This window comes from Odontesthes bonariensis, chromosome 6 (assembly GCF_027942865.1).
Source record: "Odontesthes bonariensis isolate fOdoBon6 chromosome 6, fOdoBon6.hap1, whole genome shotgun sequence".
In the NCBI taxonomy this organism is placed as follows: domain Eukaryota; kingdom Metazoa; phylum Chordata; class Actinopteri; order Atheriniformes; family Atherinopsidae; genus Odontesthes; species Odontesthes bonariensis.
This window is the reverse complement of record NC_134511.1, coordinates 1,803,224-1,827,055: the sequence shown is the minus strand read 5'-3', so window position 1 is coordinate 1,827,055 and position 23,832 is coordinate 1,803,224. Positions and strand designations below refer to the sequence as shown.

The 23,832-nt window shown below is 43.8% G+C and overlaps 1 protein-coding gene across 4 annotated transcripts in view; it reads left to right on the top strand.

Annotated features, from left to right (window-relative positions):
• Window positions 1-20,459, top strand: part of ogdha (oxoglutarate dehydrogenase a) — a 46,730-nt gene extending 26,271 nt beyond the window's left edge. For 3 of the 4 annotated variants that reach the window (XM_075467004.1, XM_075467008.1, XM_075467005.1), the window contains 19 exons: window positions 1,653-1,768; window positions 2,814-2,968; window positions 4,505-4,651; window positions 5,606-5,696; window positions 7,816-7,995; window positions 11,388-11,516; window positions 11,594-11,773; window positions 13,112-13,264; window positions 13,481-13,583; window positions 13,930-14,058; window positions 14,137-14,287; window positions 14,448-14,575; window positions 14,659-14,837; window positions 15,497-15,568; window positions 15,661-15,786; window positions 16,004-16,076; window positions 16,165-16,328; window positions 18,396-18,550; window positions 19,103-20,459. In XM_075467004.1, the coding sequence (XP_075323119.1) occupies window positions 1,653-1,768; window positions 2,814-2,968; window positions 4,505-4,651; window positions 5,606-5,696; window positions 7,816-7,995; window positions 11,388-11,516; window positions 11,594-11,773; window positions 13,112-13,264; window positions 13,481-13,583; window positions 13,930-14,058; window positions 14,137-14,287; window positions 14,448-14,575; window positions 14,659-14,837; window positions 15,497-15,568; window positions 15,661-15,786; window positions 16,004-16,076; window positions 16,165-16,328; window positions 18,396-18,550; window positions 19,103-19,223 (2,552 nt within the window). In that variant the 3' untranslated portion in view covers window positions 19,224-20,459. Of the gene's footprint in view, window positions 1-1,652; window positions 1,769-2,813; window positions 2,969-3,283; window positions 3,297-4,504; window positions 4,652-5,605; window positions 5,697-7,815; window positions 7,996-11,387; window positions 11,517-11,593; window positions 11,774-13,111; window positions 13,265-13,480; window positions 13,584-13,929; window positions 14,059-14,136; window positions 14,288-14,447; window positions 14,576-14,658; window positions 14,838-15,496; window positions 15,569-15,660; window positions 15,787-16,003; window positions 16,077-16,164; window positions 16,329-18,395; window positions 18,551-19,102 lie in introns of those variants that run through there. The other variant, XM_075467007.1, reaches the window with a different exon arrangement.
• The last annotated feature ends 3,373 nt before the right edge of the window (window positions 20,460-23,832 follow it).

Genomic DNA, 23,832 nt, shown 5'->3' with positions numbered 1-23,832 from the left:
ACATCTTATTTTGTCTGATCCGTCCTCCGACACCAGTGCTGACAAACACACGAAGAAGAAATTAGTTTGAACGTTTTCAGGTTGGAATTATTTCAGAGAGCACGTCTGAACTCTATAAATGTTTTAAATGTTGGTGCTCGGTTGATTTAAGAGGAAAATAACGTCCTAAACATTTGAATAGATGACAAGGGTAACACCCAGAGGTGGGTAGAGCAGCCAAAAACTGTACTCAAGTAAAAGTACCGTTACTTCAGAATATTACGACTCAAGTAAAAGTAAAAAGTAGTCATCCAAATAATAACTTGAGTAAGAGTAAAAAAGTGCTGAGTAACTGTTGAGTAACGTCTGATTTATTTGTTAACACAAGCATTCAATCAGACAGACAAAAATACTAAATAATCATCTTTAGGCCAATTAGAGTTCATCCAATTGATAAAATACATTAAAATTAATTCATTAATCACAAAATAACTTAAGTTTAAATAATCCAGGTAAATTAAATTACTTCAATAAAAAATAAAAGAGACTTAGGAAATGTTTAAAACATATGTAACCCATATGTAAACTAAAAAACAAACATTCACCTATCCATGGGGGGAAAACGAGTTTAGGAAACTTAGCGCTACATGTTTCCTCAAGTTAGATGTTGAGTTTCTGCTGAAATGTGCGTTTGTTTTGGTTGCCACAGAAGACACATAATGTAGCTGCTGTTTCTCACTCTTTGTAAGGTAAACATGCTTTCAGTATGAGGCCTCGTCTGCGTCTTCATTTCCCACCGTTGGTTCTGACATTTTTCATCTGTTTCTTTCTTTGTTTGCTACGACTGCTAATGCTAAAGCTAACCCGTCCCGCCGCTGAGATTGAGTACGGTCACGTGACCAGACCGCACGGCTGCGTCTGATTGGTGGAACACAGTCAGGTGGTAGAGCCTTTGGCGGAAGTCTCTCTCTCTGTCAGAATAAAACATTAAAATGAGGCGTACGCGGGGGGATAAAAATAATGAGGCGTAGAATACCAAAGAGGTAAGAAGAAAAGTAACCAGCTCATTGTAGCCTAATGTAGCGGAGTAAGAGGACAGTTTCTGCTGCACACATCTACTCAAGGAAAAGTAAAAAGTATAGAGATTTAAAACTACTCCTAGAAGTATAATGTTTTCAAAAACATACTAAAGTAAATGTCACTCGTTACTACCCACCTCTGGTTAAGTGGAGAGCAGCCAAACTGACTTGAAAAACAGGCTTTATGGTCGAAATAAAGACTTTTAAACACATTTTGGAGATTCTTTCCCAGAAGACTTTCCGACTTATGGTCTCGTTTTAAGGAGAAAACCTTCAGCGGATCCATTAAAGCTGCAGTTTGGTGACGCTCTGAAGCACGAACTTCCATCAGCTGAATCTTCTGGTTCAAACCGCTCATCGGCTCTGATCAGCGGCGTTTCTGAACCTCTTCCTCCTCCTCCTCCTCTTCCTCCGCCCACATGACTCATCGACGCTCACTTCCTGTTTCCACTAACACACGATTCACGTCGTCGTTTTTGCTGTCCGTGCGTCTTCTGTCCTGCAACCTTTCCTCACCTCCTTCCCTCTTTTTCTTCCTCCTCCTTGTCCGCCCCCCCTCCCCTCCTGTGCCGCGGTGCATCATGGGACTTGTAGGCTTCTACGGCCTGGACGAGTCGGACCTGGACAAGGTGTTCCGGCTGCCGACGACCACCTTCATCGGAGGCGCTGAGAGCGTGCTGCCGCTGAAGGAGATCATCCGCCGCCTGGAGGTAAACGTTTTATTTAACGTTTTCACAGTTAGTAGTTTTCCAGCTAAACGGGTGGCATCGAGCCTCAAAACCTCGTTTAATTTCAGTTTTTGTTCCCATTCTGGAAAACAAATCACTGACTAATGCTGTATTCATTTTAATGGATGTCTATGGGAGCCGTTTCTGTAATCTGCCATTGCAGAAAAACTAAAAAGCTGTAAAAACTGATGTTGTAGCTCATTAATGACATATCCCAGACCTAATAATCCCCCATAGAATATTTCACTTTGCATTGCATACATTGAAAATACAGCAGTTTTTGTGTGTGTTTTTTAACAGAAATGGGTGTTTACCTCATATACACTGGCATTTAAAGGGTTAATTTTTTGAAAATAATTGAAAACTTGGTGGTTATGATCAGAACTGAAATGGAAGAAAAGATTTATGAAAAAAAGTGGAAAAAAATATTAATATATTATGTTTTTAGGTCGTTTTAAAAGGGGACAAAAATGTCCCTTTTCAGAAATTACACACAGAAGTTACACAATGAAAAATTGCATTGCATATGATGTTTGAAATTCGAAAAGAATAGTCAAAAATTCACAACTGGACCAAATATGATGAGTATCACTATCTACAGTGTGCAATTAGAGGAGAAAGTTTGTGATCCATCCTTCAAACCTTCTTCCTCCAGTTCAGGAAACTCAAAGCAATCGTTCATAAATCTGTAAATTAATCCATCGATCGACCAGCTGAGCCACTTTAGGGGGAAAGTTCAGTTTCAGCTTTAAAACTCTTTAAAACAGACTAAAATCCAACATTTGCTCTGATCAGTGGACCTGTTTTCTGATGGCTGAACGGTTTTCTGACGGCTGAACGGTTTTCTGAGGGCTGAACGGTTTTCTGATGGCTGAACGGTTTTCTGATGGCTGAACGGTTTTCTGACGGCTGAACGGTTTTCTGAGGGCTGAACGGTTTTCTGATGGCTGAACGGTTTTCTGATGGCTGAACGGTTTTCTGATGGCTGAACGGTTTTCTGATGGCTGAACGTGTGTGTGCGGCTCAGATGGCGTACTGTCAGCACATCGGCGTGGAGTTCATGTTCATCAACGACCTGGAGCAGTGTCAGTGGATCCGGCAGAAGTTCGAGACTCCCGGCGTCATGCAGTTCACTCTGGAGGAGAAGAGGACGCTGCTGGCCCGCATGGTGCGCTCCACCAGGTACGCCCCCCCCCAACACACACACATGGTGCGCTCCACCAGGTACGCCCCCCCCCCCCCCCCCACACACACACATGGTGCGCTCCACCAGGTACGCCCCCCCCCCCCACACACACACATGGTGCGCTCCACCAGGTACGCCCCCCCCCCTAACACATGGTGCGCTCCACCAGGTACGCCCCCCCCCCCACACACACATGGTGCGCTCCACCAGGTACGCCCCCCCCACACACACACACATGGTGCGCTCCACCAGGTACGCCCCCCCCCACACACACACATGGTGCGCTCCACCAGGTACGCCCCCCCACATGGTGCGCTCCACCAGGTCTCTAAACTGAGTTAATCTGAGCTAACCAGAGCTAATCTGAGCTAACCAGAGCTAACCAGAGCTAATCTGAGCTAACCAGAGCTAATTAAAAAATTCAAATTCAAAAATACTTTAATAATCGGGAAATTCCAAGAAGTTCCAGTACAACCCATCCAGACAGACAACATAAAAAACAAAACAAGCTAACCTGAGCTAACCAGAGCTAATATGACCTAGCTAACCTGAGCTAACCTGAGCTAATCAGAGCTAATATGACCTAATTAACCTGAGCTAACCTGAGCTAACCTGAGCTAATATGAGCTAACATGATTTAATCTGAGCTAACCAGAGCTAACATGAGCTAGTTAATCTGAGCTAATATGAGCTAACATGATTTAATCTGAGCTAACCAGAGCTAACATGAGCTAGTTAATCTGAGCTAATCAGAGCTAATATGAGTTAATCTGAGCTAATATGAGCTAACATGATTTAATCTGAGCTAACCAGAGCTAACATGAGCTAGTTAATCTGAGCTAATCAGAGCTAACATGAGCTAATCTGAGCTAATATGAGTTAATCTAAGATAATCTGAGCTAACATGAGCTAATCAGAGCTAACCTGAGCTAATATGAGCTAACATGATTTAATCGGAGCTAACCTGAGCTAACCTGAGCTAATCAGAGCTAATCAGAGCTAACCTGAGCTAATCAGAGCTAACCTGAGCTAATCTGAGCTAATATGAGTTAATCTGAGCTAACCTGAGCTAATCAGAGCTAATCAGAGCTAACCTGAGCTAATCAGAGCTAACCTGAGCTAATATGAGTTAATATGAGTTAATCTGAGCTAACCTGAGCTAATCAGAGCTAATCAGAGCTAACCTGAGCTAATCGGAGCTAACCTGAGCTAACCTGAGCTAATCAGAGCTAACCTGAGCTAATCAGAGCTAATCAGAGCTAACCTGAGCTAATCAGAGCTAACCTGAGCTAATCTGAGCTAATATGAGTTAATCTGAGCTAACCTGAGCTAATCAGAGCTAATCAGAGCTAACCTGAGCTAATCAGAGCTAACCTGAGCTAATATGAGTTAATATGAGTTAATCTGAGCTAACCTGAGCTAATCTGAGCTAATCAGAGCTAATCAGAGCTAACCTGAGCTAATCAGAGCTAACCTGAGCTAATCTGAGCTAATCTGAGTTAATCTGAGCTAACCTGTGCTAATCTGTGCAGGTTTGAGGAGTTCCTGCAGAAGAAGTGGTCGGCAGAGAAACGCTTCGGCCTGGAGGGCTGCGAGTCTCTGATCCCGGCGCTGAAAACCATCATCGATAAGTCGTCGGAGAACGGCGTGGAGAACGTCATCATGGGCATGTCTCACAGGTAACGCTCTCCTTAGGTGCTCACCTTTATCTCCGTGCAGGATGGAATCAAAGTGAAATGAAGACATAAATCATCTGGAGGGAATAAATAGATCAATTCCATGAGTTTAGCAGCTTTTATCATCATAAAAACGTCTAAATATTTCAGATTCTGGCATTTTCAGTCCTCCATAAGGGCCTAATAAGGGCCTGAGCATTTATTCTGTTTTTGAGCAATTGTTTCTAATAAAAACATATTAAATTCCCCTATTAAATCTTTAAATGCCGTTTTCTCAAAATCTGTTTTTTGTATTTTTCAATATCAATATCTCAGTCTATGGAGCACCTACTAACACCAAACTTTCCAGTTATACACTTAGCAGTATTCTGAAGATATTTATAGAAGGATTTGTCGATAAATTATTCCTGGCCTGATTTATGTGACATTATAATAAAAAAATATGGCGAAAATCTATGTTTTTTTAGGCTATGGACATTATATTTAGATTTCCTAGGAAATTAAAGCAGATATCCTGAAATCCCTCTGTAATTTTCTTTTCATTTTGTGCGTAAACAAAATGAAAAAATAATTTTGCACCTGGCTTTATCATATGTTCAGATCTATCTTCCGGAAATATATGCAAATGTGCGCATATTTAATAAGATAATGCATCATTTGCATAATTAAACATACACATTTCTAAAACTTGTAATACATTTTTTTTCCTACTTGTATAAGTAACCAACTGAGGAAGTTTCATGGTGATATCTATTTTAAAATATTACCCTATTCAGCTGTAGCGTCTCGCCTTAAACAAAGAAGCAAATAAAAAAATTAAAAGAAAAAATTTGAATAATTCTTCTGTTTTCTGAATATTTATCAGTTTATTCCCTTTTATATTTCTTCTTCTGCAGATTTATATATTTCTGTTGCCTTTGATAAAAGCTGAACAAACCGAAACGTTCTGTTTTTCAGGGGTCGACTGAACGTTCTGGCCAATGTGATCCGTAAGGAGCTGGAACAGATCTTCTGTCAGTTCGACTCCAAGCTGGAAGCTGCCGACGAGGTACCCCAGGAAATATCCACGTCCCAGAATGTTTATCAGGACGTTTTCTGCTGATTTTATTCAGCTCGGGACAAACAATCCCCTCCGTGTGGAGCCAATAAACCCAAATAATGACAGAGTTAGGATTACCCCAGGGAAAAATATGCTTTCAGGGTTCAAACGTTTCATTTACCGCAGCAGCCTGATCAGGGCCGAACCGACGGAATAATCAATCAGTGACCTGAATAATCAGTGACCTGAATGATGGTTCGCTGCAGGTTTAAGCCGACTGACGCATTTATTCAGACACAATTTGACCAAAGTTGACAGTTTTCGGTCCATCTTTCTGTTTGTGTCTCACCAGAAATACCAGTTTCTCTGTTAAGGGCGGTTTATGGTCGGAAACCAGGTCGTCTGCGTGTGTCGCAGTTAACGCAGACATGCCCCCCCTTACGCAGACACTCTGGTGCACCTCCCCAAAATTGTAACTCACCGCAGACAGTGCCGCAGACATCGCCGCAGGGAGGAGAGAAAGGAGGCCTCTGATTGGTCAACTCTACATCCGCTCTACACTATGCGTATTTCCGGTTTGCTAACCGGCTAATGGTGACGCTAACCGTGCTAACCGTGACGATTCTTTCGCCTCTGCCAGCTCCAGTAGTAGCAATATTTCTTCTATTTCTAGATCGATCAGCTGCATCTCAATCAAAGTGCGCATTCGTCCAGTCGCCATTGTTGTTGAATGACCTCCGTAACCGGAAGAGAAACACGCCACCCACCACACCCACAATCCTAGCTTGTTCGTGATTCTCCCTCTTGCGTTGTGGCGTGGGATTAACATAGCGCAGACCGCGCTTCAAAAGTGGGCATAAATCAAAAATAACTGCGTCGTGTCTGCGACACACTGCTGCCAGAGTATACACGGGCCTTTACTGTTGACCTTTATTTAAAATTTTATTATATAAATTTATAAACCGAAGATGATGGATGGATGGATAAATTGATGGATGGATGGATAATATGATGGATGGATGGATGGATGGATAGATAGATAAATTGATGGATGGAATGATGGATGGATGGATGGATAAATTGATGGATGGATAGATAAATGGATGGATGGATAGATAGATGGATTGATGGATGGAATGATAAATTGATGGATAGATAAATGGATGGATGGATAGATAGATGGATTGATGGATGGAATGATAAATTGATGGATAGATAAATGGATGGATGGATAGATAGATGGATTGATGGATGGATAGATAAATTGATTGATGGATGGATGGATAAATTGATGGTTGGATAGATAAATTGATGGATAGATAAATGGATGGATGGATAGATTGATGGATGGATGGATGGATAAATTGATGGATGGATAGATAAATTGATTGATGGATGGATGGATAAATTGATGGATGGATGGATAGATAGATAGATAGATAGATAGATAGATAGATAGATAGATAGATAGATAGATAGATAGATAGATAGATAAATTGATGGATGGAATGATGGATAAATTGATGGATGGATGGATAAATTGATGGATGGATAAATTGATTGATGGATGGATGGATAGATAGATAAATTGATGGATGGATGGATGGATGGATGGATGGATAGATGGATAAATTGATGGATGGATGGATGGATGGATAGATAGATAAATTGATGGATGGATGGATGGATGGATGGATGGATAGATAGATAAATTGATGGATGGATAAATTGATTGATGGATGGATGGATAAATTGATGGATGGATAAATTGATTGATGGATGGATGGATAAATTGATGGATGGATAAATTGATTGATGGATGGATGGATAAATTGATGGATGGATGGAATGATGGATGGATAAATTGATGTATTGGTGGATGGATGGATGGATAAATTGATGGATGGATGGTTTAATCCAAATGAGTCCAGTTTATACAAAGTTAATTTAAAAGGAAACCGTTGAAACAGTGAACTCAGATCATTCTGGTTAAAATACAGTTTTATAAGTAATAAATGTCCTTAATCCATCCTTTACATGGTTTTTGTTGACAAATATTAAGTTATTAATATGAAATATGAATAATTATTGGGTTCAATAATTATAATACTCTGGTTCTCCTGCTCAGGGCTCCGGGGACGTGAAGTACCACCTGGGGATGTACCACCGCCGCATCAACCGTGTGACGGACAGGAACATCACGCTGTCTCTGATGGCCAACCCGTCCCACCTGGAGGCCGTGGACCCGGTGGTTCAGGGGAAGACCAAAGCCGAGCAGTTCTACTGCGGCGACAACGACGGAAACAGAGTGAGTCTGGGACCAGGAAGTAGCCACGTCCCTCACCCGGGTTAGAGGTCACGTCAGGGCTGAGGTCAAAGGTCGAGTTTTACAAGTAAAAGGGTTGAAAGTGTTCCAGAAATCGACTGTTTTTAAGGAAAATCTGTCAGTAAAACCTGCTTTTTAGGTTTTATTCGTTTAATTTTGATATGTTAAAATAAAAAAAACAAACGTGAGGAAAATAATCACAACAAATGACGTAGGCTGTGTTCCAAACTACATGCTACATACTACATGCTATATTCTACATGCTGCATTCTGCATACTACATACTGCATACTACATGCTGAATACTACATACTGCATACTACATGCTGCATTCTGCATACTACATACTGCATACTACATGCTGCATACTACATGCTGCATTCTGCATACTACATACTGCATACTACATGCTATATTCTACATGCTGCATTCTGCATACTACATACTGCATACTACATGCTGAATACTACATACTGCATACTACATGCTGCATACTACATGCTGCATACTACATACTACATGCTGCATACTACATACTGCATACTACATGCTGCATACTACATGCTGCATACTACATGCTGCATGCTGCATTCTGCATACTACATACTGCATACTACATGCTGCATACTACATGCTGCATTCTGCATACTACATACTGCATACTACATGCTGCATTCTACATGCTGCATTCTGCATACTACATGCTGCATTCTGCATACTACATACTGCATGCTACATACTACATGCTGCATACTACATGCTGCATATTACATGCTGCATACTACATTCTGCATACTACATACTGCATTCTGCTTACTACATACTGCATACTACATTCTACATACTACATGCTGCATTCTGCTTACTACATACTGCATACTGCATACTGCATACTACATACTGCATACTACATGCTACATACTACATGCTGCATTCTGCATACTACATGCTGCATACTACATACTACATGCTGCATACTACATGCTGCATACTGCATACTACATGCTGCATTCTGCATACTACATGCTGCATACTACATACTACATATTACATGCTGCATACTACATGCTGCATTCTGCATACTACATACTATATACTGCATACTGCATACTACATGCTGCATTCTGCATACTACATACTGCATGCTACATACTACATGCTGCATACTACATGCTGCATATTACATGCTGCATACTACATTCTGCATACTACATACTGCATGCTACATACTACATACTGCATACTACATACTACATACTGCATACTGCATACTACATGCTGCGTACTACATTCTGCATACTACATGCTGCATTCTGCATTCTGCATTCTACATGCTGCATTCTGCATACTACATACTGCATACTACATGCTGCATACTACATGCTGCATTCTGCATACTACATGCTACATACTACATGCTACATACTACATGCTGCATTCTGCATACTACATGCTGCATACTACATGCTACATACTACATGCTGCATTCTGCATACTACATGCTGCATACTACATACTACATGCTGCATACTACATGCTGCATACTGCATACTACATGCTGCATTCTGCATACTACATGCTGCATACTACATGCTGCATTCTGCATACTACATACTATATACTGCATACTACATGCTGCATACTACATACTGCATACTACATACTACATACTATATACTGCATACTGCATACTACATACTACATGCTACATACTACATACTACATACTGCATACTACATGCTGCATTCTGCATACTACATACTACATGCTGCATACTACATACTGCATACTGCATTCTGCATACTACATGCTACATACTACATACTGCATACTGCATACTACATGCTGTGTACTACATACTGCATACTACATGCTGCGTACTACATGCTGCGTACTACATACTGCATACTACATGCTGCATACTACATGCTGCATACTGCATACTACATACTGCATACTACATGCTACATTCTGCATACTACATGCTGCATACTGCATACATGCTGCATACTGCATACTACATGCTGCATACTGCATACTACATACTTCATACTACATGCTACATTCTGCATACTACATGCTGTATACTACATACTACATTCTGCATACTACATACTGCATACTACATGCTGCATACTGCATGCTACATACTGCATACTACATACTGCATACTACATACTACATACTGCATACTGCATACTACATGCTGCATACTGCATACTACATGCTGCATACTACATGCTGCATTCTGCATACTACATACTGCATACTACATACTGCATACTGCATACTACATGCTGCGTACTACATACTGCATACTACATGCTGCGTACTACATACTGCATACTACATACTGCATACTACATACTGCATACTGCATACTACATGCTACATTCTGCATACTACATACTGCATACTACATGCTACATTCTGCATACTACATGCTGCATACTGCATACTGCATACTACATACTGCATACTACATGCTGCATACTGCATACTACATGCTGCATACTGCATGCTACATACTGCATACTACATGCTACATTCTGCAGACTACATGCTACATTCTGCAGACTACATGCTACATACTGCATACTGCATACTACATACTGCATATTACATACTGCATACTACATACTACATACTGCATACTAAATGCTGCATACTGCATACTACATACTACATACTACATGCTACATTCTGCAGACTACATACTGCATATTACATACTACATACTGCATACTACATACTACATACTGCATATTACATACTACATACTGCATACTACTTATTACATACTGCATATTACATACTACATACTACATACTGCATACTACAACGGGTTGAAAATCTGACAAAATACCGGCTGTTTACAATTTTGTTCCCACGAATTCGGCGCTACTAAAGCTAGCCGCAGTGAGCAACGTACTTCCTGTTATTTTCACAAAATAAAATACCCGTTGCCTTTTATCATAGGGAAAGCCATTACGATACAATTGGTGCTTTTGTTTTGAAAACAGGAAGTGAACCTACCCTCGTCGTAGCTAGCTTGAAACTGCCGTTTTGACAGGAAATGACGATCGGCGACGTCACGTTACGTTGCATCTTGGGTAGTTTGAGTATGAGTAGTAACCTCATGATGCATACCCAACATTTAGGAGAATCTAGTATGCATCCGGGAACTTCTCGCTTACTCAAACTCGCATACTAACTCAGAAAGTTAGTAGGAGAAGTATGCGGTTTGGAACACAGCCATAGAGTTATTTAATCCCTTCTTGTTTAGTCACTGATGACGCCAACGTTTAGTTCCTGTTACATCATAAACCTGTTACATCTCAGGCTGACCTGTTACCTGTGCGTTGTGTCTCCAGGTGATGTCCATCCTGCTCCACGGAGACGCCGCGTTCGCAGGTCAGGGGATCGTCTACGAGACGTTCCACCTGTCCGACCTGCCGTCCTACACCACGCACGGCACCATTCACGTGGTCGTCAACAACCAGGTAACGCGGGCAGCGGCGGGCGGGTGCCCGGGTTCAGATGGAGAGTCGGGTGTAAAACTTCCCGTTTCTGTGCGCAGATCGGCTTCACCACGGACCCCCGCATGGCGCGCTCGTCTCCATACCCCACCGACGTCGCCCGGGTCGTCAACGCCCCCATCTTCCACGTCAACGCCGACGACCCCGAAGCCGTCATCTACGTCTGCAAGGTGGCCGCCGAGTGGAGAGCCACGTTCCACAAGGACGTGGTGGTGGACCTGGTGAGACCCTAAAGCCTTGAGTTAACCTTTAATTAAACCCTTTGAGCAGGTGAAGCTGAGAATAAAACCAGTTTCCAGGAGAATTTTAACCTTTATTTAACTAGTTTGAACCTTTATTTAACAGGTAAAACATCTTCACTGATAAACTTCATCATATTCAGAACCAAACGTAGAATCAGAAGCAGCAACACTCAGTAAAAGTTGTTCCAGAGTCACTTTTTAATGGTTTGGGAACTGATTGTAAGTAATTAAAAGTCAAATAAAATGTTATTTGTGTTGCACCTTTCAAGATAAATGTAAAAAAAAGTAAAAATAAGATGAGTAAAAACTAAATGCTCCAACATAAAAACAAAAGTTGATCAAAACAAAGTTTAAAAGGCTGAGTTTTACCTGCTTTTTAAAGTGAACTTAGGCATGACCACAGTAATCACATGACCTCGTAGATCTGCTGAGCAGAGCTCTAAACGTCCAAACCAGGATCTTAAGGTGGACTCTGAGGTTGATGGTGGGACATGTGAGGACTCAGTTAGAAGCCTCGCAGCAGCGCTCTGAACACCCTGCAGACGTTCCAAGTTTAACAAAGAATCCCAATAATCCAGAGCTGCTGGAATAAATGCAGGAAGAACAGTTTCCAGCTCTGAGACACGACGGGACTGAACTGTGAAATCTTTCTGAAGGGATAAAAACAAGAAAAGCAGAGATTTGACACGAGCATCCAAAGTGAAAGTTAGCCTAAAGTTCCTGATACAAGATCGATCAGAAGAAGCAGGAGGAGCCAGTCTCAATGAGTCTCAGACTCTGTTTCCTCTGCATTAAGGTGCAGAAAGCTGTCAGACATCCAACTTTAACAGAGTCAGAGCAGCTGAGAAACATCTGTAGCTTAGAAACAGCTGAGTATCATCTGCATAGTGGGAGGACGTGTCCTTAAAGAGGGAGCAGATATAACAGGAACAATAAAGGATCCAGAACTGAACCCTGTGGGACACCGTAGGAAAGAACCATAATCATCTCTTATCTGTTGAATAAAAGTTCAAACTCATCAAGTCTTTGTTACATTTACGGAACTTTCCTGGAAACTGTAGTCGAGTTTTTAGGTGTAAATATAAATGTTCACTTTGTTTGATCTGCTCACAGATTGTTCTGTTGCTGGAGTACCTAAAGAAGTTTAATTAAATACTCAGGATGTTCCCCTTTTATCCCCAAACATCTGTTCTGAAATCCACCGGAGCTACTTTGGTTTGGACTGTTCCCTCCACAGATGAAGTTCTGCTGATTTTAACATATTTCTGCACATAGCTACAGTCTGCGGTGCTAACCACGATGAACGCTTCCCTGCAGGTGTCTTACCGCCGGATGGGTCACAACGAGATGGACGAGCCGATGTTCACTCAGCCTCTGATGTACAAGCAGATCAAGAAGCAGAAGCCGGTCCTGCAGAAATACGCCGAGAAGCTGATCGCAGAGGGAGCCGTAAGCAGGCAGGAGTACGAGGTAAAAGCCTCCGCTAACCGTTAGCCGCTAGCCGGAGCGTCCGGAAACACAAATCTGGAGAGATGTGGAAGTATGTTAGATGAAAGGAAGTTGACCAAACGTGAAATAAACCCATAAACTGACCCGGTCGGTGAAGCTGAGGTCTTATTGAGGTTGGAGGCGGCCTCTGACAACTCTTCCTGTCCCACGTGCAGCTGTGTGTGTTCCTGTCTGCAGGAGGAGATCGCCAAATACGATAAGATCTGCGAGGAGGCGCACGCTCGCTCCAAAGACGAGAAGATCCTCCACATCAAGCACTGGCTGGACTCCCCGTGGCCCGGTGAGACGAGCCGGCCCGGTTCTCAGAACGAAGCTAACACACACGCTAATGCTAACACACACGCTAATGCTAACCTACAAGCTAATGCTAACCCACATGCTAACACACGTACACTAAAACACACACACACGCTAACACACACACGCTAACACACACACACATGCTAACACACACACACACACGCTAACACACACACACACACGCTAACACGCACATGCTAACCCAAGCACTGGCTGGACTCCCCCGTGGCCCGGTGAGACGAGCCGGTTCTCAGAACAAACCGATTCCCTGATGGAGCTGAGGGTTCTGCTCTGTGTTCTGACACGTTTGGTTCTGTTGTGTTCAGGCTTTTTCACCCTGGACGGACAGCCCAAGTCGATGAGCTGCCCCTCCACCGGCCTGCCCGAGGAGAGCCTGAACCACATCGGGCAGATGGCGTCCTCGGTCCCCGTGGAGGACTTCACCATCCACGGAGGTCAGAGACTCCGCCCCCTCAGCCCTGAAACACAGTGAATAAAGGAGGGGAAATTAACGCCGTGTTTTGTTGAACCAGGTCTGAGTCGGATCCTGAAGGGCCGAGCGGAGATGGTCCGGAACCGGATGGTGGACTGGGCTCTGGGGGAGTACATGGCCTTCGGATCGCTGCTGACAGAAGGGATCCACGTCAGGCTGTCGGGGCAGGACGTGGAGAGGGGAACCTTCAGGTAATCCGAGCGATTCGCTGTAACTTCAGAACATTCCATGGACTTTAGCCTCGCTGATGCTAACGCTAACTCAACCGTTGGTTAAACACTTAGAAGATTCACTTTTATAAGCTGTGATCAGATTTAACGTCTCTTCCCTCTGCTGTTGTGTCCCAAACAGCCACCGGCACCACGTCCTCCACGACCAGAACGTGGACAAGAGGACCTGCATCCCCATGAACCACCTGTCCCCAGACCAGGCGCCGTACACCGTCTGCAACAGCTCGCTGTCCGAGTACGGCGTCCTCGGTCAGTCCGCCGCCGCCCCCGCCCCCCTCGGGTGTTTCTGACCTCAGGCGACACGTTGAGCTGATTTCCGTCTGTCTCTCCAGGCTTCGAGCTGGGCTTCGCCATGGCGAGCCCCAACGCTCTGATCCTGTGGGAGGCGCAGTTCGGAGACTTCCACAACACGGCGCAGTGCATCATCGACCAGTTCATCTGCCCCGGCCAGGCCAAGTGGGTCAGACAGAACGGCATCGTGCTGCTGCTGCCGCACGGCATGGAGGGCATGGTGAGCGCACACACATGCTAACACATGCACACACACGCTAACACACACATGCTAACACACACATGTAAACATGCTAACACACACACACACATGCTAACACATGCACACACACACATGCTAACACATGCACACACACACTAATACACACATGCTAACACATGCACACACACGCACAGACACATGCTAACACTGACATGCTAACACGTTAACACACACACGCTAACACACACACGCTAACACACACATCCTAACACACACGCACAGACACATGCTAACACTGACATGCTAACACGTTAACGCATGCATGCTAACACACACATAGGCTAACACACACTTTAACACACACATGCTAACACACACACGACAACAGACATACATACACACACACACACACACTCATGCTAACACACACACGCACAGACACATGCTAACACGTTAACACATGCACGCTAACACACACACAGGCTAACACACATGCTAACACACGCACACTAACAGACATACACACACACATGCCAACACGTTAACACATGCACACTAATACACACATGCTAACACACACACATGCTAACACACACACACGCTAACACACACACATGCTAACACACAGTCTTTGCTTTTATTTGATCCTAAAACTGTTGTTCTGATCGGACCTTCAGGGTCCAGAACATTCTTCTGCTCGTCCGGAGAGATTCCTGCAGATGTGCAACGACGACCCAGATGTTATGCCTGTAAGCCCCACACACACATACACACACACACACACACACACACACACACACACACGATAACAGGCATGTTCTGACCCTGGTTTGTCTCTCAGAACATCACGGGGGACTTTGGGACCCAGCAGCTCTACGACTGCAACTGGATCGTGGTGAACTGTTCGACTCCTGGAAACTACTTCCATGTGATGAGGAGGCAGATCCTGCTGCCCTTCAGGAAGCCCGTAAGACCCGCACACCTGTAAAGATGCTGCTTTCCATCACTTCTGAGGACTGTCCAGTGGTTTAGTTTTACCACCAAGTTCTGAACGGTTCTGTGAACCAGAACTGAAACCAAAGGAGTCAGAACTGATTATTTTGTGTCCGTCCTCGTCTGCTCAGCCGGTCCAACATGGCCGCCGCCTCCTTTCTCGCCCTTTGACCTCCTGTTTGTGTTTGCAGCTGATCGTCTTCACTCCCAAATCTCTGCTGCGCCTCCCGGAGGCTCGGTCCAGCTTCGACGAGATGCTGCCCGGTAAGACCGCCGCCGCCGTTCGGTCCGCTCAGTTCAGTTCCTGGAGGCGGGGCTTGTGCGTCTGACCCGCCTCCTCCTCTCTGTGCAGGAACTCACTTCCAGAGGCTGATCCCAGACGGCGGGCCGGCGGCCGAGAATCCGCAGGAGGTGCGGCGGGTGATCTTCTGCACCGGGAAGGTTTACTACGAGCTGGTGAAGGAGAGGAAGAGCCGCGGCCTGGAGGGGACGGTGGCCATCGCACGCATCGAGCAGGTACGCCGGTCACGTGACCTCAGTCTGCACATGACTTCAGTCTAAACGTGACTTCGGTCCGAACGTGACTTCGGTCCGAACGTGACTTCGGTCCGAACGTGACTTCGGTCTGCACGTGACTTCGGTCTGCACGTGACTTCGGTCCGCACGTGACTTCGGTCCGCACGTGACTTCGGTCCGCACGTGACTTCGGTCTGAACGTGACTTGAGTCCGAACGTGACCTCAGTCCGAACGTGACCTCGGTCCGAACGTGACCTCGGTCCGAACGTGACTTCGGTCCGAACGTGACTTCGGTCCGCACGTGACTTCGGTCCGCACGTGACTTGAGTCCAAAGTGACTTCGGTCTGAACGTGACTTCGGTCTGCACGTGACTTCGGTCTGCACGTGACTTCGGTCTGCACGTGACTTCGGTCTGAACGTGACTTCGGTCTGAACGTGACTTCGGTCTGAACGTGACTTCGGTCTGAACGTGACTTCGGTCTGCACGTGACTTCGGTCCGAACGTGACTTCGGTCCGAACGTGACTTCGGTCTGCACGTGACTTCGGTCCGCACGTGACTTCGGTCTGCACGTGACTTCGGTCCGAACGTGACTTCGGTCTGCACGTGACTTCGGTCCGAACGTGACTTCGGTCCGAACGTGACTTCGGTCCGAACGTGACTTCGGTCTGCACGTGACTTCGGTCCGAACGTGACTTCGGTCTGCATGTGACTTCGGTCCGAACGTGACTTCGGTCTGCACGTGACTTCGGTCTGCACGTGACTTCGGTCCGAACGTGACTTCGGTCTGCACGTGACTTCGGTCTGCACGTGACTTCGGTCTGCACGTGACTTCGGTCTGAACGTGACCTCAGTCCGAACGTGACTTCGGTCCGAACGTGACCTCAGTCTGAACGTGACTTCAGTCACTCCATACTGATCGATCAGACAGTATGCAGAGCGTTTACCCACAATGCATTTCGCTCCTACCCGAGCCGAAATCAGCCGGCCTGAAGCTGATTTCCCTGAGTAGTAGGAGTAGTAGGAGTAGTATGCGGTTTGGAACACAGCCTGTCAGTCTCAGAGCGCCACTAACGGGCGTATTTTACACAAAGTGTGATGATTGATGCTCAGTTAGAAGCATAGATATGTATAGAATGGCTAGATGTCTCGTTTGGTTGCTGGGCAACGGAGTGGAACGTCCGCAGATGGCGGCCATCTTACCACAGGCAGCTCTCTTGTCGACAACATTGTGTTGATGGTGAAACATTCAAGACATAACTTGCTTATTCCCAAACGTTTAGGTTATTATAAACATCAAAGTAGTAAGCTAATTATCACACTACAGACGAAGTCCATATTTATTTTTTAAAATAAAAACGTAAATATTTCACGTTTATTTGCCCCATGACTCAACTTTATTTATCCCTTGGGATGACTCCCTCAGGGAAATTCAAGTCCCCAGTAGCTCCAAACACACACATAGGATCTCTATAAATCTAAAATACAGTATAATATAGAATAATTAATATAATATATCATTAAAATATAATTAATATAGAATAATCTAAAACAAAGTGTAAAAAAGAATATAGGCTATACAAGATATACAAAGTAAAGAGAGTTAAATAAAATAAGTTATAGCACTATGGTTGAGTTATTGCCCATATTGCACTACACTTGTGTTAATTACACATTGTATGCACATAGTCTGACCATAAATAGATAAGATGTTGCACAGTAGTGATGTGAATTATTGCACAGATGACCGAATAAATAAAATAATCGCACAGGGTCTTTTAGTATGTAAAATGGTGGAGATTTCTCCGAGATCAGAGTAATAGCATCAGAGCAGATCACTTACCGTAACTATGGTTACCTCAGGTTGGACTGTCTCCCGGACATCTCACCCTGTGGTAAGATGGCCGACTTGTGCGGACGTTCTAAACTCGGACATAACACATCTAGCCATTCTATACATATCTATGGTTGGAAGTATTTTACGTTTTTTGCGTGTTTTCCGGTCTGATAACGCCCCCCCCCCCCCCCCCCCCCCTGTCTCCCCCCCCCCCCCTGTCTCCCCCCAGCTCTCCCCGTTCCCCTTCGACCAGGTGAAGGCGGAGACCGAGCGCTTCTGCAACGCCGACCTGGTCTGGTGTCAGGAGGAGCACAAGAACCAGGGTTACTACGACTACGTGAAGCCTCGCATGAGGACCACCACCAACAGATCCAAGCCCGTCTGGTAACCACCGTCCTCCTCGCGCACACACTCATGCTAACACATGCTAACACACGCTAACACACACACATGCTAACACACACACACATGCTAACACACACACACATGCTAACACACTCTAACACACACATGCTAACACACGCTAACACACACACATGCTAACACATGCCAACACACACACATGCTAACACATGCCAACACACACACATGCTAACACATGCTAACACACACACTCATGCTAACACACGCTAACACACACATGCTAACACACGCCAACACACACACACATGCTAACACACGCTAACACACACATGCACACGCTAACACACACACGCTAACACACACACGCTAACACAGACACATGCTAACACACACACACACATGCTAACACGCTAAAACACACGCACACACATGCTAACACACACACGCTAACACACACACATGCTAACACGCTAAAACACACATGCTCACACGCATGTTAACACACACACACATGCTAACACACACACGCATACCTGACCCCTGACCTCTGACCCCTCCCTCTCTGTGTCTCAGGTACGCCGGCAGAGGCCCGGCGGCGGCTCCCGCCACAGGAAACAAGAACACTCACCTGATGGAGCTGCGGCGCTTCCTGGACACCGCCTTCGACCTGGAGGCGTTCAAAGACCAGCAGTAAAGCTGCGGAGCTGCAGCACCTGGAACAGACGCTCACCTGGACAAACACACACAGTTAAACACAATCAGAACCAGTCGTACGGCGGCTCCAGGCTCCACTTCTCCCCAACACGTTGCTCCGATTCAAAAGATTTACTCGCTGAAAGCTGAAAAAACGTCGTTCTGAAGGAGAAAGTTTGTTAAAATCTGTCCCAGAAACACTGAAACACAGGCAGAGCCGAACCTTAAATTAGCCGAAATTTGAATGGAGTCTGGTGCAGAGAAATGCAGGAAAAGTTTGTTAAAATCTGTCCCAGAAACACTGAAACACAGGCAGAGCCGAACCTTAAATTAGCCGAAATTTGAATGGAGCCTGGTGCAGAGAAATGCAGGAAATGATCGGAGGCAACAGGAGAAGGTTTGAGGTGGAGTCGAGCCTGAAGCTGACCCCTGATGACACGCACGCATCCGTCCACACATGCACACATGCACGCGCACACATGCACGCGCACACATGCACGCACACACACGCACACACACACACACTCCAGCTGACACTCTGGGGAAAATGGTTCAGATTACAAACAGAGTGACGCCTCCCGTTTCTATAACTCCTCTTTTCCTTCATCATCACCATCACCGTCGTCACTCCCAGACACTCAGACATAGGATCAGTTCTTCTTCTTCTTCTTCTTCATTGCTCTCACATTTCCTGAAAAGCTGCAGAAAATGTTTATTTAAAGCTCTTTAAAAAGCGGCTCGTTAGCATGTTTAGCGCTCCCCATTCAAAGTCAATGGGAGCGGGGCTAGCAGGAGGACGGGTGAAAGGCGGCAGGTGGAGGTGTTCCTTTTCTTTTTGTCGGTTACTTCCTGCCTCTGAGGAAAGTCTCTGATTAGCAACGACTGGCACTGCGATTTTATGGTGTTTTTATTTGGTTTCCATGGGTACGTGGGTGATAAACCGGGACAGTTCTGCACCGTTTGGTATCCCTGAACGACCTCACGCACTGCTGATGACTCATTTTAAACCCCCCCCCCCCCCCCCCCCCCGCCCCGGCGAGCGTTCATCTCGTGCCAAAATGCGTCGCAGTGTCTCACGTTTTTAGTTTCTTTGGTTTCTTTGGCGGGAAATCAGAGAGACGACGGCAGAGGAGGAAGTTCTGTGAGACAAAGAAAATCATTTATTTATTTTCATAATAGGGGATTGAAGTCTTCATTATTTTGCTTCATTCAATAAAGAAAATCTGTATGTACTGAAGAGCTGCTGCCTCCTCTTTCCTGTGTCCCGATTCACTCCAATTTAACCACATTAATCCTCCTACAGGTGTGGATGTTTCACTCACGATGTCATCAACTGATTAAAGACAGAAAGTTTGTTTCATTTGGAAGAAATTTTAATGATTTAAAACCGTTTTAAATCGACACGTTTGAGCCGATTGTTATTAGATTAAAAAATAAACTGAAGAATTAAAGGATTTATCAACAGATATTAGAACAATATTCATTTATTTTCTATCTTAACAAATTATTTATTTTTTGCTGCTCGGACTAAAACAGGAACCAATATATATTTATATATAAATATAATATTAATATATATATATTTAATATATATATAAATTTATATTTTTATATATATTTTTTTTAATATATATATATATAAAACAGGAACACACAAACCTTGTTAATGTTTTTCTTTTGTAATTTACATGAAAGATGAATCTGTATATTATTATCAGCCAGTATTGATCTTGTTGGCCAAACGGAAAACAAACTGATGGCAGAAGCTGATGTTTATCTGTAATTTCATCGATTTTTGTCCTGAAACGGACAGAATTAACCTTTAGCTGCAGTTTCAGCAAATATCCAGCAGGTGGCAGCCTGGTGCCAAACAAAGCTTTAAAGATCAGGTTCTGAAAAGTGATCAATAATCAATAATTACTTTGCTTATGAGGCATTTGGTAAGGAAAACATCACAAATTGGGATAAAACAACAGAATAAAAGCAGAATAATTTAGATAAAAGTATAAAATATTAAAAAGATAAATATGAGATTTAAAAATGTTCTGACAGAAACTCGGGTCGGCAGTATTAAACACAGCAATACTCTCAAACTAAAGCAATTATACGTGTAGATAAGATAAAATAACACAAGTTTAAGATAAGAAAACCTCATGAGAGGCTGAAAGGAGACGGAACCGGTCCAACAGAACATTTACAGCCCAACATTTATGCTTCTAATACACTTAAAACTTCATTTAACTAAAACATTTTTTATTTTTCTGAATTTATACTTAAACTTTTAATATCATTTGAAATGTTTTATACGTTGTATGAAATTATTAAATTACATTTCCTTGTGTGTGTGTTTTCATAGAATTTTCCAAATGTATGGTTTTCTGTGACGTTCTTGACATTCCATACTTTTACTCATCTGAGCTTCAGACAAAAGCAGCTAAAAATTAAAATGAAAAAAAAAAAAAATTAAAAGGTAAATTAGGTTAAAAAAAATCGGGGAACATTATTTAAATATTTCTACATTTATTTTCGTGTAAATATTTTAATTTCCTCGTTATTTAGAATATTTAATGCTGCAGTTTAGTTCAAATCTGACAGATTTCAGTTGAATTAACTTTAAACGGGTGTTTGAGTCTGATCCAGATGTTCACAGCTGTTGTTTTTTACATCGCATAAACCCCTGAAATGTTCACACATCTGAGAAACAGCAGTTCTGATCAAATAAATCTGGAGTTTGATCAATAAAATGTAAGAGGGTGAAGAATTTCTTCCTGTGAGGCTCAAACTAACTCCTCATCTAAGGATCCGACCAGCAGGAAAACCGATGGAATAACAAACTTTTTGTTACAGATGACATATTTTGCCCTTTTTTAATAATTTGACACATCGGGCCTACGTTTTTCTTTCAGCTACGAACAGAATTTACGAGTGATCCAGACCTGTCGTAGGAGTTTCCTAAAACAGTCCGCTGTTATTCCAATCAAGTTAGCTTGACTAATGGATTGTATATTTAATTACTTTGAAGCAAACATAAATAGATATATACATTATACCCCATAATGATGCTAAATTATGCACTAATTGAAGGTTAATCTGACTCTGTATATAACAAGGTCAAAGGGAAGTGTAACCAGCGGCTGACTTTCTGCTTTTGGATGCCTTAGCGCGTCAGGCTCTTGGAGTTGCAGTCATAGAGCGCATGGCCATTGCAAGGTTGTTGTTTTTTTAAGCCTTTTTCATATCAACTTCAGTCTCAGAGCCCCTAAAGTTGTTCTTTCTGGATCTCTGAAAGCAGAACTTCAGTTTCAGAGCCCCTAAAGTTGTTCTTTCTGGATCTCTGAAAGCAGAACTTCGGTCTCAGAGCCTCTAAAGTTGTTCTTTCTGGATCCCTGAAAGCAGAACTTCAGTCTCAGAGCCTCTAAAGTTGTTCTTTCTGGATCTCTGAAAGCAGAACTTCGGTCTCAGAGCCTCTAAAGTTGTTCTTTCTGGATCTCTGAAAGCAGAACTTCAGTCTCAGAGCCCCTAAAGTTGTTCTTTCTGGATCTCTGAAAGTAGAACTTCAGTCTCAGAGCCCCTAAAGTTGTTCTTTCTGGATCTCTGAAAGCAGAACTTTAGTCTCAGAGCCCGTAAAGTTGTTCTTTCTGGATCTCTGAAAGCAGAACTTCAGTCTCAGAGCCCCTAAAGTTGTTCTTTCTGGATCTCTGAAAGCAGAACTTTAGTCTCAGAGCCCCTAAAGTTGTTCTTTCTGGATCTCTGAAAGCAGAACTTTAGTCTCAGAGCCCCTAAAGTTGTTCTTTCTGGATCTCTGAAAGCAGAACTTCAGTCTCAGAGCCCCTAAAGTTGTTCTTTCTGGATCTCTGAAAGCAGAACTTCAGTCTCAGAGCCCCTAAAGTTGTTCTTTCTGGATCTCTGAAAGCAGAACTTCAGTCTCAGAGCTCCTAAAGTTGTTCTTTCTGGATCTCTGAAAGCAGAACTTCAGTTTCAGAGCCCCTAAAGTTGTTCTTTCTGGAGCTCTGAAAGCAGAACTTTAGTCTCAGAGCTCCTAAAGTTGTTCTTTCTGGATCTCTGAAAGCAGAACTTCAGTCTCAGAGCCCCTAAAGTTGTTCTTTCTGGATCTCTGAAAGCAGAACTTCAGTCTCAGAGCCCCTAAAGTTGTTCTTTCTGGATCTGTGAAAGCAGAACTTCAGTCTCAGAGCCCCTAAAGTTGTTCTTTCTGGATCTCTGAAAGCAGAACTTCAGTCTCATGCCCCTAAAGTTGTTCTTTCTGGATCTCTGAAAGCAGAACTTCAGTCTCAGAGCCCCTAAAGTTGTTCTTTCTGGATCTGTGAAAGCAGAACTTCAGTCTCAGAGCCCCTAAAGTTGTTCTTTCTGGATCTCTGAAAGCAGAACTTCAGTCTCATGCCCCTAAAGTTGTTCTTTCTGGATCTCTGAAAGCTGAACTTCAGTCTCAGAGCCCCTAAAGTTGTTCTTTCTGGATCTATATGGCCTGGGGGAAGAAGCTGTTTTGTAGTCTGGTGGTGACAGACCGTATGCTGCGGTACCTTCTGCCAGATGGGAGGGGTGAGAAAAGTCTATGTGAGGGGTGGGTGGGGTCTTTAAGAATCCTGGTTGCC